Genomic DNA, 16,078 nt, shown 5'->3' on the forward strand with positions numbered 1-16,078 from the left:
AAATTGAGAAAAGTAAGTTAAAACCCAAGACCAGTGGGGAGACTAAACAAACGGTAGTCATCCTTGAGTTTAAGTACAGATGAAGTACACTGGGGGGGGGGGGGAAGGGGAGCCTTTTCATATTGGAAGGCTGCATTCATATTTAGCTGTAATCAAGTAAGGCTACATTCAAGAAACTTCACCTAGATATACTTTAAAGTGTACATTATTTTGTAAAAGTTTAACTACTGTGTATTTAATAATTTCAAAAAATGAAAACTGTTAATTTTAAAATTAACCTTTAAATGACTTTGTTGTGTCTGCTTTTTTTTGGAAAGCATTTGAATATTTGGTTGCAGGAGGAAGGTCTGCAGTTTTAGTTGATCCTCCAGATGGATATAAGTCATTTGTGACCTTAAGGGCATCTTGATTTGGGTCAGGTTGGAGAATGTAGACGTACAGCAATAGGTGGTTGAAAAGCAAGAAAACATTTTTTGGGACGTGCTGCTAAAGGCGTGGGTATTCCACTGCATTTTTCCATATTTCAATTGGATCTTCCTTAGCATCAAACAATGACTAAAATGTCATCTGCTAAGAGCTCAAACAATTCCATCTGTAGTTCTTTAGGTGCCTTAGTGTGATATCAACTGGGTGAGGCTGAAATGCTCATTTGAGTGTGAGGTCATGATTCTCTTAAAAGTCAGTGAACCTTTCATTGTATTCTCCAATTAATAACAGCTGCATATTCTTCATATGATTCACATATATCATCCTGCTCATCAGTGATCTTTGCTAACTTGGAAAAATGTTCATACTAAATTTCCTTTTGAAGAAGTGTTTGAAAAAAAGATAGCTTTTTTGAAACGCTTGGATTTTTGCCACATATATATATATATATATGTATACATATAGAGAGAGCTAGTTTTACCTTGCAAAGGAATATATTCAAGTTGTTTTGATTTGACATGATACAACACAGAAATGCAGCATTCCTATAGAAATCATTCAATAATTCACATTGCTGATTCTGTTCTTCATAAAATGTTTCTTTCTCACAGATAAAATTTTGGCTAACACCTGTCCCTGTGATAGCCAATGCATTTTAAAATGATATGGCAAATCCACACTGAATACCTCATCGTTCAACTTTAGCATGTTATGAAACTGATGATGCCATGTTGCATTGGCAGGAATATAGTTAACAATACTTATAACTTGTTGCAAAGCGTCACTTAAAACAGTAACTTTAGCAGAGATTTTGCTGATGCAAGATACAGTGAAAAGAAATGAGAGCATCTCAATCCATTAATAGTTTTTTTTTAATCTGTGCAATAAACCCTTCATGTTTTTCTGTCATACACTCACTAAATTTACTAAATTCAGTCCAACTTCATGACATTTATCTTGAAAGTTGTTGAAGATACCTATTCCCCATGTTCTGTTCATAACTCTTTGTAGCAAAGAAAATCTATTATGGCCTGCGCCATGTCAGTAGCATCAGTTGATTCATCCAAAGAGATTGAATAGTATATTTTCCTTTTGAAGTATTGCATGAAGTTGTTCAGTTAAGTTGGAGGCTAATTCATGCTGCCCATCAGCTGTGGTTCTCCTTGAAAGAGGCAGCTGTTTGTACTTTGAAATGTTATTGGGGTCTAAGCATCCTACAACTTCTACAATGCATTGGTTCACAATTTCTACATCATTGAATGGCTTCCCTTCCTCCCTTTCCCCCCATAAACTGCTTTATAAGTTGCTTCAGTGGCATTATTTCCTAGTCTTATTGCTGCTTGAAAAAATTGTCTTTGCTTTTGCTTTTCATCTTTTAATTTCTGTAATGCAACCTTTTTGCATCTCTCCCTCTAGTTTAAAATATTTGTGGGCCTTATGAGTGTTATAATGCTGATGAGCATTGAATTTCTTTAATGTTGATATTGCAGCATCACAAAGCAAGCAAATCATCTTATCTTTAGCAGAAACAAGATAATATTCAATTCCCAATCCTCATTTAAAAAAAATTTCATTTTCTTCCTTCATCATTCTCTTGGTCTTCTTTGATATGATGGGCTGTTAAACAGACAATTAAAAAATACTGTTGAGCTGTGCAAGTATTCACAAATTCCACTTCAAACAGAAACAGTGCACTGTTGTCAAAAGCTGATAACAGACTGGAATACTCGACCCCCATAAACTCTTGCCAACCAGCCTCATGTGGTAATGGTGCCAGTCAGGTGGTTTCCCCACCTGAAGTTAGAACTAAATAACGGGCATAGCAGCTGTCAATTTAGCCCTTATGGCTTACTAATGCTCTAATTGTGCCTATCTGGGAGAATTATTTCATTGAAACTTATTTTACTCTTTGGTATTTTAAATAAGCTCATTTTAAAATTAAAAGAAAAATGTAAAAGAAAAACAAAAACATATTAAAAAGATTTGTTCTGTAAAATTTGGATTGAGTTAAAAGACACGTAAGGACCTAGAGGACCTAGACCTTAAAGCCAGTTTCTCTACCCTGCCCTAGGGTACTGAAAACTATGGGTGGTATTGTTGAACCAATCACAAATAGAGGGGGAGAGGTTGGAGAAGGACAAATGTTGTTCCCCTTTTCTTAAAGAGGAAGTACTCAGAATCTTCAAACTAGATGCACTTTTTTGTGTCCTATTAGTCTAGAATATTATTTTAATATTATTTAATGGATAGCCAGTGAGCTTCTAGAAAAGGCAAACATCATGACAAAAATCCTTGGTGGCTATCAAAGAAAGGCCATAGAAGACTAACCTTTTTTCTCTCTACTTAGCCAAGGATAATGTGCTGGTGGATCAGGTGGTATAGGCATAATTTTCCTAGATTTTAACAAAGCATTTGCCAAATTTCTTCTTGCCATTCTTATGTGGCAAGGAGCCCCCTGCCTCCCATCTCCAAGAGTTTTAATGGTTCAGTGTCTTCTTGGTGGGAGGTTTCATGTAGAGTGCCCCAGGGATCTGTGTGCTGATGAGTGTTTTTATATCACAAGGATAAAGGCATGGAGATAGCTCAGGAAAGTGGTAGCAGATGAAGATCTGAAAAAGATTTCAGCAGGTTAGACTTTCGGGACAAATCTAATAAGAAGAAATGTAAAGTCTTTCACTTGTAAAGACTTTTATGGTTTGTGCAGCCCTGTCAGCCAAAATCGTCTTCCTAAGGTGTAGGACCAGCCATTTAAATTGTTGTTATTCAGTCATTTTCAGTCATATCCAACTCTTTGTGATCCCATTTGGGGTTTTCTTGGCAAAGATACTGGAGAGGTTTGTCATTTCTTTCTCTGGTTCATTTTACAAATGAGGAAATTGAGGCAAACCAGGGTAAGTGACTTTTCCAAGATCACACAGCTAGTCAGGTTGGATTTGAACTCAGGTCTTCTTGACTCCAGGCCCAGTACCACCTACTTGCACAGAATTTAAATATTCTACCCAAAGACTTCTTTTGCTAGAATAAACTAGAGAGCCCTTAGCTTGGCATTTAAAGCCCTTCACAGTCAAGCTCTAGTCTGCCTTTCTAGCTTTATCTCAGATTTCTCCCCTTTGTGTATGGCTTCTCAACTGAGTTATTTTCTGCTCCCTAATTTGACATTCCAACCATTGCCTTTGAATTTTCACCAGGCATCATCTCTCAAGAGAATGAACTCTCTCCTCTTCACTTCTTCCCCGAATTCTTCAGAGGATTAGCTCAAATGTGACCCCCTGTATAGAACTTCCTCTGATCTGCTCAGTTGTTAGTGCCTTCTCCTACCTCAATTACATTCTATTTATTGGTCTGTATGTGTGTTCTGTTCCTCCTATAGGACGTAAGTTCCTTGAGGTCAGGGACTTTTTGTTATTCTGATTTTACCGTGTTTCCCCGATAATAAGACACTGTCTTATTAATTTTTTTTTGGACAGAAAAACACCAGAGGGCTTATTTTCAGGGGAGGGCTTATTTTAATGAACATTGACAGCAATTCTAATAAACAGGTAAATGTGAACAAAAAAATGTGCCAGCAAGCAAATCACTGGGGAAGAACAGGATGATGCGCTCACTGCTGCAGCTCTGATTGGATGCAGCTCGGAGCGTGGCGTGTGTTTCAGGGGGGGGCGGTGCATACAGAGGGTACCATAATGTAGCGTGTAGTGCAGGGGATCACCTTCACTACAGTAGCAATCTCAATAGGGTTTATTTTGGGGGGAGGGCTTATTTTAGAGGAATCTTACACAGTAAGGGGAGGGCTTATTTTCGGGATAGGTCTTATTATCGGGGAAACGCGGTATATTAATGGTTAACTTAGTGCTTTGAACATAACATGTCCTGAGTAAACATTCTGCTTAATTGAGTTATTTTGATTTTGTTTAGTTTCTGAGAGTCTGGGAGAAAAAAAACCTAAGATGCTTAAAATTTAGTACCTTGTAGCTGTAGCTAATTAAAGAACCTTAAAACTAAACTCAAGAAGTACTTTTGCCGCTGGTTGAGACAAATCCTTGCTGTCTGAAACACATAATGAGGAAAACATTTTTAAAGTATGTATGTTACCGCCTTAAATGACTTTAGTTTTCTAAAGCAGTAGTGTCAGACTCAAATAGAAACTGGAACCATTTTGTCCTCTTAATATTGAAGTAGAAAATCATAAATTAATATTATGTTGTATTTTTATTTATTTTGTTAAGCAAATACTGCATTTTAACCTGCAATATTTTACTGGGGAGACCTGCAGTTTAACACCCCTGTTCTAAAGGACACTAAAGAAAAGAAGATTAAATATTAGTTCTCCCTCATTTCCCTCCCACCCCATCTTTTGTGTGGAGAGGGTTTCCTGTGGCTTAAACCTTCAAGCAGTCTTTATCTTGAGGAAGTTATTGGAGATTCTGTTATTTTACAAACTTTTTTTTTTACAAGATATCTTGGGACTGCATTCTAAAGCAGGGGTGGGAAATCTGTGGCCTGGTTACTCAAGTTTTACACAACAAATCCCATTAATAAAAGGATTTATTCTCTTAAGTTTGCATTTGGTAGAAGGGCCACATTTGAGGACTTAGAGGGCCATGTGTGACCTTAAAACTGCAAGTTCCCCGTCCCTATAAAAATAGAGGATAATAAAATGGGAGTATATTTAATTGCTTTTGGTACTTTCAATTTCTGATCTTGATACTAGGTTCATAAAACTATAAAAAGGTTTCTAGTAAATGACAATTTAAATTCCTCTCTGCTGACTAAGTTTTGACTTTTTAAAGTTGTGAAATTGTATGGTAATGTTGCACCAAAAAATAGTATAATAATATAGGTAAAATAATCAAGCATATAGAAGGACTGCACTGTGAGAAGAGGAAAGCTAAGACAATAATGGTATCTACTCCTGTAGCAGTAGAATTAGGGAATGTGCACTTTGAAGCTTGAAATAGATCAGAGTGATGAGGTGGCTAGGTGGCGCAGTGAATAGAGCACCAGCCCTGGAGTCCTGAGTTCAAATGTGGCCTCAAAACTAACACAAAACTATCCATCTGGCCTTGGACAAGTCACTTAAACCCCAATTGCCCTATCTTCCCCCCGCAAAAAAAAAGCAAAAAAAAAATAGATCAGAGTAAGAACCAACTGGTAAAATGGATAGCACATTCACATGTTGCCTCTAAGAGTATACAGTTAGGCTAAAGAAGCATTTACATTTGTGGATGACTGAGCTGTAATGAAGGAAAAACAGGGACAGACATCTGAAATCTTTTGAGGTTGTTGACATGGAAGATAATAAGTTCTTCCCATGGTAAATCTTGGTACCACTGTTGGAGAGAAAAAAGTAGGCCAGAGGATTATGGATCTTACCAAGGGTGGGGATTTTCATTTAGAATCACTTTATTCCTTTGCAGTGCTTTTGGTTTTTATAGCCGGCTGCCTTTAGTAGATCTTTTATCAGTAAATTAAATACTTATTCAATGATTATTATTTAACCAGCTCTACATAGATTATTTGGAAATAGCAAAAGAAGTATGGTATGGTTTCTGCTACCAATGATAGCATAGTCTGGGGAGAGCCCTGGCATACATGAAATGGAGAAAAATTAAATGCTGAGCTCTGATCTGTAATATAATTCTGTTCAGTAGGAGTTCAGAGAAAGGAAAGCTCCATGTAGGCTGGAATAGTCCACATATTGTCTGAGACAGGATTTCTCAGAGGGCTTAAGTCATTAATCCAACTTTAGCACTTACGGGGGTGGCTGCCATAATTGTTTCAAGATTGAAAGTGGGTAGGTATCCAGCTTTAGCTGTGATTGTTTTTATAAATTGGCAAACAGAGATCATGGCAGAGAGTATGTTTTTGCTCTAGATTCTGGAGAATTACCTCTTTGTCCATATGACCCTTTAAAAGAAGTGTTGGTGATCATTAGCATCTCCAGCCTTACTGATGACACTTTTAGTACTTGTGTAATACTTTTATCATCTAATTCTGACATATTTTTCTTCCTTCTTTACCTCTTCTATCTTTTTCTACCAGGTGATGCTAGTCACAAGATACCTATTTCTAACTTTCACTCAGGAGATGACTATGCAACTGTGTTACAGAACCTTTATCGATTTATTTCTCCAAATCAAAGCAACTGGCCACCTGTGTACTGCAAGGTAACTTATCGGAGCAGGTCTCTTAGTCTCTGTAAGACAATTTAACTGTGTACTGTTGGAGCTCATTAAATTGTATTCATTCTAAATTGTTTTCAATAGAGCTAGGCATAAGGCCCTTTCTTTGAAATTTCTGTTGCCTTTGGGGAAAGTCTCAGATTTGTTTTCTTTACCTTTCCCTTCTTAGAGTTGTTGCTTTTGTAGTTTTCAGGAGGTTACTCAATTCTGACTGATTGTTGTAATATGATGATGAGGTACCTTTTAGAGTCTTTAAGTATATCATCATACTTCATAACATGATTGAGAAGGAATTTTATAGTCTAGATCAGGGGTGGGGAACCTGTGGCCTCGAGACCACATGTAGCCCTCTATAAAAGATTGTATTCTGTGAAGTTTGGATTTAGTCAACGTACTGCTCCTCAGGACCTAGAGCACCACACGTGCCCTCAAGGCCTCAGATTCCCCACCCCGGGTCTGAATCCCAGTCTCCAAATAAAACTATATTTCCACTGCACAAATCTCAGAAGAAAAAGATATTATACCCTTGTCCTTATAGCCATTTCCTCATATTTGTACCTTGCTTTACTTAAAGTTTTTTTATGTCATCTTTCATCTAAGCTAAATCTCTCCTGTTAGGACATAAGCTGCCTCTCTGTCCAGATAATTGTTTGGGTTGAAAAGAGCCCTTCAGAGTCATTTTGTATTTGAGGAGAATGTGTTTATTTAAAAATCATAATTGGGGGATAGGAATAGGCAGAATAGAAAGTAATTTTTTTTTTCTTCAGTCTGATGATAGGTACAGAGTTAACTGGTGCTTGAAGCATATGGCAAAGAAATTGGGTGAGGAAAAATAAAATTCTTATCAGCACACTTTTATGTTTTTATTCTCTTATGTATATTTTTGACATACCTAAAAATGACTCTCTTCTTGCTTTTCCTGATGAAAGAAATCAGGAAAGAGTTAGAAATCCTCACTGTAGAGGACCTTGTGGTGGGAATCTACCAACAAAAACTTCATAAGGAGCCATCAAAGACCTGGGTACGGAGCCTTCTGGATGTGTCCATGTGGGATTACTCTAGCAACACAAGGTATTGCCAGTACAGTCTTCTGTCTCTTGAATAGTTGAAAATGCTGGATAGAACTATTCATATGTGTCTTATATAGTATTTTAGAAGGAAGTGTCAACACCTTATTGTGTTCAGTTGTCCCAACTATAGTAGAAATGAGCAGAGCCAGGAGAAAGAAGCCATTTATGATGAATTTACTCTTTTTTTGAGGTCTGAAAAGTAAATTATCTGCCTTTAAAAATTGCCTTGGCCTCCCTTCCCAGCTCCAGTCTTATTGCTTATCAGAGGTTTGGGGTCTTTACTTAAAACGTGACATATAACTATATGCCATGGAAAGCAAACATCCCACAGTAAAGATATGTCTTTATTAAATACTTTTGAAAGTCCAGTTTGGGGCATTCTTGCTTTGCCTTTGGCTGTTTCTGGCTCTGAAATGGAATAACAGAGTTGCCTTTGTGCTAGAGTACTCCTTAGGGAGCAAAGGAGTAATGTTTCAGTCCCTTTTTAGAAGGGAAACTGGCATCCAGGCACTCTGGTCATGAGCTTGGATGTGGAAGACTTGCCTTCCCTGTTAAACACCATGGTAGAGGGGGCAGCTACGTGGCGTAGTGAATAGAGCAACGTGCTTGGAGTCAGGAGGACCTGAGTTCTAATCCAGTCTCATACATTTGACCCACTTACTAGCTATGTGACTTTGGGCAAGTCACTTAATCCCAATGGCCTTGTCTTCCTCCCCCTCAAGAACAAGCAAACAAATAAACACTATGGTAGAGACTTGAGTGTGGAATGGATGTTTCAAGACTAAGTCTTCTGGCTCTCAGAAGATGTAGTTCATTGAGGAAGTACAACTCTATAGGACTTTTAACATCAACAGATTTTATACATTGCTCTTAGACTTGATAGATTCTGAGCAGGCATGCCAATATTAGCTGTTTGCCCAAATGTTTGATGTTTTTTATCTCTAGAAAAAGTAGGTAGAGTTGTTTATTAAAGCTGAGTTAGGTGAGACATTGTCTTACCTATTTAGGTGACCTTGTAGTAAGTAGCCCTTGGGCTAGGTCCCTTTATTGACAATTAAGCTTTTGATTGAGAGCCTGAAGTCTCTAGGATGAGCACAAACTTTGGTTCTAGATGAATTACTCAGTAGAGGTTCCCTGTATTTTTCTGTCAGAGTAGTTAGCAATGGTGTGAGAGAATAAGCCACAGATGATGTCAGGAAATTGAGGGGTAGGGAAGCAGGTGCAAAGCCTAACTTGTCCCCTTGTTTCTAATCACGGAATCAGGTGTAGCTGAGCTCCCAGAACACAGTCTGTACCTGAATAAGAATCCTCTCTACCACATGCTTAGCACGTGGCCAGTCCAGCCTTTACTTGAGCCCCTTCAGTCAAGGGGGAGAGCTGTGCTTTTAGGAAGGGTTTCTTTATATTTGCCTTTTTGCACTTGCTCTAGTTCTGTTTTTTTTGGTGTCAGTAAATAGAGTATTTATGAAGTACTTTGTGTGTGCCCAGTTTCTGTGCTGGATGATGGGGATAGAGACATAGACTGTATAAAAATTCCTGTTCTTAAGAGACTTCTGTTCTAACAGACAGAACAAGGCTGATTTTTTTCCATGTGACAGCCTTTTAAATACTCAAGAAACCTCTTTTATCATCTGAGTTTTCCAATCTTTAACACTCAGGTATAGAGCAAAGCTTTATACCTTGATATGCAAACCTGACCCTGAATTTTAACCTGCCTGTCTCCCAAGATCTCCTTCCCCTCACCTGCATTGTCTCCCTTTCTGGTATTTGACAGTGGCTTCAGATGAAAGATAAAAGGTAGGAAATGAATCATTGAGCTTTATAACTTCTTTACAAGAAAAGATAATCTGCCCATGTCCCCATTGTGTTACTTTAGGGTGCTATGGGAACCTAGAATGACTCCTGCAAAACCATGCTAGAGAGGGAATTATTTAACGTTAATACATCCAAGTTATGTTATTAACTGGGAATCTAGATTCTAATGTGTACAAAATTTGTATTGCAATGTGAAAATTGACTGTAGATTTTCATGTATTCAACAAGAAACATATATTAAGTGATTGCTGTGTACCAAGTGTGCTCTGGAGAATTTACACATTTTGGATAAGATGCAGTCCCAGCCTTCCAAGGATTTAGAATCTAGGGATTGAGATGCCAGCATAGATTAGAGAAGTGGTTTGGTTTTGTTTTTTAAACCAGTATTAATGTGAAATCTGAGGGAGGTCATTCCCTGAATTTTGAAAGACTTCTTTGAGTTGAGCTGAACTATTATAACAAAAGGGTAGGCATCAGACTCTAGATGGAGAGGGATTGTTGTATAGAGCATAACTTGAGCAAAAGTGTGGAGGTAGGAGAGCCACCAGTGACTTTGGTCAATGTTACCTAGTTTGACTGGACCATAAAGGAGCAGTAAAATGAGATAAGACGAGAAAGATGGTACCACTAGGTTGTAGGCCTTGAATTCCAAGCAAAGGGATTTAAACTCTACAAAGTGGGAAGCAGTAGAAAGCCACTTGGAAGATTACTCGGTCCTGGAGTAGTGCTATTACTTGAAACAGAAAAGATTTTTCTAACAGTGGAATGAAGAAAGTATTAGAAGGTGAAGTGAATAGGCAGAAAAATCTGTTGGGCTATTTTGAAATAATCTAGGCAGGTCATGGCAGTGGGCCTGTAGGGTCGAGTGGTTACAAGAGATACTGCAATGATAGAATTTATAGGATGTGGTAAATGGGGATAAGAGGTAAGAAAGAAAAAGCAAAGACACCATTAGGTTACAAACATGAGAGCTCCATAATGGAGAAATTGTGAAATTAGAAGGAATGGGTTTAGGGGATACCATGACGTTTGAGATCTTGGTGGGACAAACAAGTGAGGCAATTGGACATAAGAGTCTAGAACTCAGAGGTGAGGACTAGAGATATTTAGGCGTTATCTTCACAAAGGTGGTAGACAAAGAAAGTTGGTGGAGCAAAGGAGATTGATATGGAGGGAGGGTAGAGAGAAGAGAAGAGGACCAAGGACAGATGCTTAGAAAACATCCTCATGTTAAGAGGTCAAGAGAAGGAGACAGAAGGAGTCATTAGAAGAATACCAGGAGACTGGTGTTCTGAAGCCAAATTAGAAGTAAATATCTAGCAGCATGAGATGGTCAAAAGTGTTGAAAGATGCAAAGGTGTTATATGGATGAACTCAGAGAAAGGGCTTTTGGACTTAAAAGCCATTTTGGCGACCTGAGAATGGGGGTGGTAAAAGCACAATGGCAGGAGGTGGAGAGAAGCAGTGAGGGCACACATTTTTTTCCACAAAGTTATAAAACATTTGAAAAATATGGAATGATAAATAGATAGGACTTGAAAGATTAGAGAGAGATTTTTTAGGCTTGTGGAGACATGAGTATTAGTAGACTATGGGAAAGAACTGATGAAAGTGAGGGGATGGCAATTAGCCATAGTGAGTATTAGACATCTCTCTTGTCCTGTAACTGAAGAAAGGAGACAGTGATAATATTGAGGCTTGAGAAACTGGGGGTTTGGGGCTGAGAGGCTTAGAGTAAAGGCTTTAGTTTTCTCTCCCAGGTAGAAGGAAGACAGTGGCATCGATGTAAGTGGGTGGTCTGAATTGTGACCAGTTAGTTACCTTCTTTTAGATTTACAGGCTGCAGGTGAAGGGCTAATAAGGGGTAAAAACTCTTCAGAAGTGGTGCACATCTGATGAATTTTCCTTTGATAAGACCTCTCATTCTTCCTTTGGTGTTCTAGTTGGCTTTTTGGTTAGACAGGTTTCTATCAGATGGAGGTTGGTCCAGATCGTTGATGAACCTCCCACCCTAGTCTTTGACTTGTCATAGAGTATCCAAGTCTTAAACTTTTGTTTGATCCTCAAGTTTTTGTTTCTGGGAACTCTTCATCTGTCACTCCTTTTCCCATGGCTAATCAGTTGCCCAGTCCTACCAGTTCTGCCTCTACAGGCAGTCTGTCATCGTGTCCCTCCAGCCTCTGGGCATCTCCCTGAGTCTGATTTCAACTCCCTAATCTGTCCCATTCCCAGGTGCCAGGTTATTCTTCCTCATGCATATTCCTGATCACGTTGCTCTTCTGCACAAACAACCTTCAGTGACTCCCCATTGCCAGTTAAGAAAATGCTACTTTGCCTAGCATACAATTCTCCTCATAGTTGGGCTCTGATCTGCTTTTCCAGCCTTCTCACACATACAAATTACAATCCTTCCAAACTGGGCTACTCATCAGTATCTGCACACGTACTCCATTTGCCTAACTCTTCAGACAATACACTTTATCTCTTCTCTCATAAAGATCCTCCTAGGTCCAGCTTCAAGTGCCTTCCTCTGAAGCTTTCCCTGATTGTTCCTGCCAGAAGTAAGCTCTCTTTCATCAGACAGCTCAGCTCCTATGCATGTTCCACAGTAGGCTGCAAATTGTGTTGATTTCTTTACGTGTGTCATTGGTGTCCGTAAGCAAAGGATTCATCCCCAGATGGTCATGAGCCTCCAAGCTTGGGTTGCTCCTCGAAAGCAGATTGAGACTGCTGCCAGGCCTGTATAATCCTTTCCATACAGTTGGACTTGGCCAGAGATCCCAGTTAGCACCCACAGGCTCTAGGTCACCTCCATACCATGATAATACCCAGAGGACATGAAATAGAGGAGGATACACAACAAAGGAAAATGATTAGTGGCCCTTGGTCTGCATGGGCCCTCCGTGCTTCTGTGGGAGTGGTGTCCAAGCAGCAGGCGGGGTGCTGAGTGCTGAGAATTGCCTAGATTTCAGACTATTCACATTAACAACTATTGACACTTTGAGTATGAGAGCCTTGTCCACTGTTAGTGGGCGGGGATGCTATTGGAAGAACTGAAACCTATCAGCCTGACTTTTTTGCTGTAAATTGAAGGACAGAAGCTGAATGGAAAGATGGTTTACTCGCTCCCTGGGGAGACATAGGACTTCATGAAGCTGCTTTTGTCACACACCCAGAAGCAACAAGAGGCAATGTCTCTAGGGACTCTGGGTCATCTTGTGTTGTACTATTTATGTTAAATGTTGGCAAAAAGTTTGCTGTGAAGATAATTCTAGTTTACTTGCCTGTTTCATGAAGAGGTAGGAAAATTTTATAAGTAATTTGAGTAGAAACTCCAAATTAAATTAGAATGTACTTTTATATTCTTCATGACTTCAATTGCAAAAGTGGGAATATAGGAGCATAGCAAAAACATGTTGAAAAGTGGGATATTCTATTTTTGGCCATGCTTAATGCAGGGATTTGTTTTTCATGACTATACATATTTTATATTCTTCCCTTCTCAATTGATATGCAATGGGGAGAAAAGGAGAATAAAATAAAATAGAATAATTGAAGAAAAAAATTTAGCCTATCCACCTGGGAAAATCTCAGTAGATGAAAAATTCCAAATACTTAGTGATATTGAGTTGAGTAGTCAACCCAGAGTGCCCATTATTATGTGTATCTTGGGCAGGCACTGCTTACTGGGCAGTAATCTGGGCCCGGAGCTTAACAAAAGAGGAAAACAAGTCTGGATTGCTTTTGGAAAATTGCATTGTGCTTTTAATGAACCCAAGATTCACCATAAGACAACAGCCCATAGGTCAGGATTCTTGAGTGACTGTATGGCTACAAATTCTAGAACCCCACAATCTCTGAAAAAGCAGAGTATGAAGTTACACAAAAGGTAGTGGAGACGTGCATGGTAAGTGTGAGTAGGTTTTATTACACAGAATTTGCATAACGATGTCATCAGCAAGATCAGTGAATGATTAGAAAAAGTGATCTAGTCATCTAGGGAGAGCACTGGATGACTCTTGTAATCCCTGTATACTCCATTGATGTTCTCTGTCTCGAAGGCCCCCAGAACCTGTGGATTTACAAGGTGACCTTCACAACAGTTACATAGGATGAGAAGGCACACAACCTGACCTGATCCCACGGTGGTGACCACACAGATCCATTGAAGCAGGCTCATAGGAAGTGCATGACTTCATCTGGCCTCTTGAACTAAAGGCTTCTTTAGGGAAAGGCCCATGTTTGGGGGGCCTTTTTCATCTTTTCATTCTCCTAACATAGTGCCCTACACACAATGGCAATTTCTAAATAATTAGTTTAAATTCAAGCTGATTTTGGAATTTGTAGTCGATATTATAAAGTGATTTTCATTGTAACTCTGTTTTCTAAAAGTGTTTTTAATTGCCTTATATTTGTGAAGTTTCATGTTCCAAGTAAGAAATGAGAACTAGTTAGAGATACAGACAGCTGGGATGCTGTGACTGATTTTCTGACCCCTCCCCAACATCTTAAAAGGGGAGTTGTTGAAACTAAGATTTGATTTTTAACCTAAGGATTCATTTCAGGATAAAAAGGTAAGGGTAGGGGGGGCAGAAATCTGGGATGCTTACATACTTACCCTTGTTTTCATAAAGTCTGCATTTATCTAGGACACAATACAACAAACTGTGCAAAAACGTCAAGGTTTGCCTTCAAAGAATTTAATTGTCTAATGATGGCAATAAAGCCTATACATAAATAACAAACACAAGTTAGAAGATGCTAAGTCCAAAGTTAAGCAGTGTCAGGGAAAAATGGAGAGATTGGGGGTGGCTAGGTGGTACAGTGAATAGATCACCGGCCCTGGAGTCAGGAGGACCCGAGTTCAAATGTGGCCTCACTTAACACTTAACTAGCCTTGTGACCTTGGGCAAGTCACTTAATCCTAATTGCCCTGCCCTCCCCCCTCCAAAAGAGAAAAAAAAATGGAGCAGTCATGGGAAAATTCCTTGAAGGGATGATACTTTGGTCAACTCTTGAGGAGGAGGAAGCTCTTTGGGAAGATCCTGTTGGGCAAGGGCAGCCTGTTGCTTTCTACAGCCATACTGAAGAAGAGCAGAGAGGCCCGGGAGGCAGGAAAAATCAAGGAAGAATTTGGAGTCCAGTTTGCCTGGAGTGGAGAAGGTCATATGAAATCAGGCTCAATACAGATGTTACTGCCAGATTGGAGAGGACTTTAGCACCTGGGTTTTAAAAATCCTTCTTGCTCATTTCAGCTCCAGCATTATTCAATTTTCAGTTTACTTTAGTAAGTCTCCTTTGGGCTAGCACTTTGTTGAGTACACAGAAGAGATGGGCTTTATGCCAAATCAACTCAACATCTATGGAAAGGTTTACAAATCAGTATTTGACTTCTGAGAATGGGACATTGAATATTTTCAGTGAGGTTTATGTGCAGTTATTTTGATGTATTTTTAGGGTTTTTTTTTTCAGTTATATCCAATTCTTTGCGACTCCATTTGGGGTTTTCTTGGCAAAGATGGGGAGTGGTTTGCCATTTCCTTCTCCAGTTCATTTTAAAGAAGAGGAAACTGAGGCAAACAGGGTGAAGTGACTTGCCAGGGGTTACACAGCTAGGAAGTGTCTAAGACCGGATTTGAACTTGAGTATTCCTTACTCCAGGCCAAGCATTCTGTGCACTGTATTGCCACCTAGCTGCCCCTGTTGATGTATGTCTTTGTATAAAATGATCTTGAAGAAGCAGCATCATGTAGTGGAAGTGACAACTGAGTTAGGCCAAGGCTTTTGCAACTAGTTAAGGTTAGTAATGATGTATTTATTTGCATAGCTAATGTTTCTCCTTCTTGACCACTTATATCTGTGTTTGCCTAACATTATGACTCTTCTGATTCTTTGTGGGACCATCATCCGCGTCATTCCTCTTAACCAGACTGTCCTGGGCACTCTTCACTTCTCCTTTATACTAATTCTTTTGGTGATCTCATCAGATCCCATGGATTTAATTATCCCTATGCTTGATGAGTCTCAAATCTACTTGGCCAGCCCTAATCTACCTCTCTGCTGCCTTTCAGTCTTATATCCAGCTGCCTATAGACATCTCAGATTGTGTATTTCATAGATGTCATAAACTCAACATGTCTAAAATGGTAGTCATTGTTTTTCTTCCAAAATATACTCTCTTCCTAATTTTTCTAATTTACTGGTGAGTGTACGAGCATCCTCCCAGTCTTCCAGACCTGCAACTGAGGTGCTGCCCTTGACTCCTCAATCTCTTTCACTCCCTGTAGCCAATCTGTTGCCAACATGGCCTGTAGATTTTACCTTCATAACATCTCTTATGTATGTTCCCTTTTCTCCATTGATACAGCTACCACCCACTGGTAGATCTGCATTCTAGTCCACTGCCTTCTCAACACTTCCTGAAGCACAGGGGATACAAAGGAAAACAGAAGACAGTTCTGGCTCTCAAGGAGACAACTGTGTACAGACTAGCTACTGTGTTTTCCCGATAATAAGACCTATCCCGAAAATAAGCCCTCCCCTTACTGTGTAAGATTCCTCTAAAATAAGCCCTCCCCCGAAAAT

The 16,078-nt window shown here is 39.2% G+C and overlaps 1 protein-coding gene across 1 annotated transcript in view; it reads left to right on the forward strand.

The window, feature by feature from the left end:
* MAEL (maelstrom spermatogenic transposon silencer) overlaps positions 1–16,078 on the forward strand; it is a 38,881-nt gene that overhangs the window by 13,258 nt on the left and 9,545 nt on the right. Inside the window, exons 6-8 of the mRNA XM_069094535.1 lie at positions 6,469–6,593; positions 7,376–7,430; positions 7,538–7,679. Coding sequence (XP_068950636.1) covers positions 6,469–6,593; positions 7,376–7,430; positions 7,538–7,679 — 322 coding nt within the window. The remainder of the gene's footprint in view (positions 1–6,468; positions 6,594–7,375; positions 7,431–7,537; positions 7,680–16,078) is intronic.

Source organism: Petaurus breviceps, unplaced genomic scaffold, assembly GCF_028583685.1.
Source record: "Petaurus breviceps papuanus isolate PSGF00001 unplaced genomic scaffold, PetGlider_PUasm1.0 220, whole genome shotgun sequence".
Classification (NCBI taxonomy): Eukaryota; Metazoa; Chordata; class Mammalia; order Diprotodontia; family Petauridae; genus Petaurus; species Petaurus breviceps.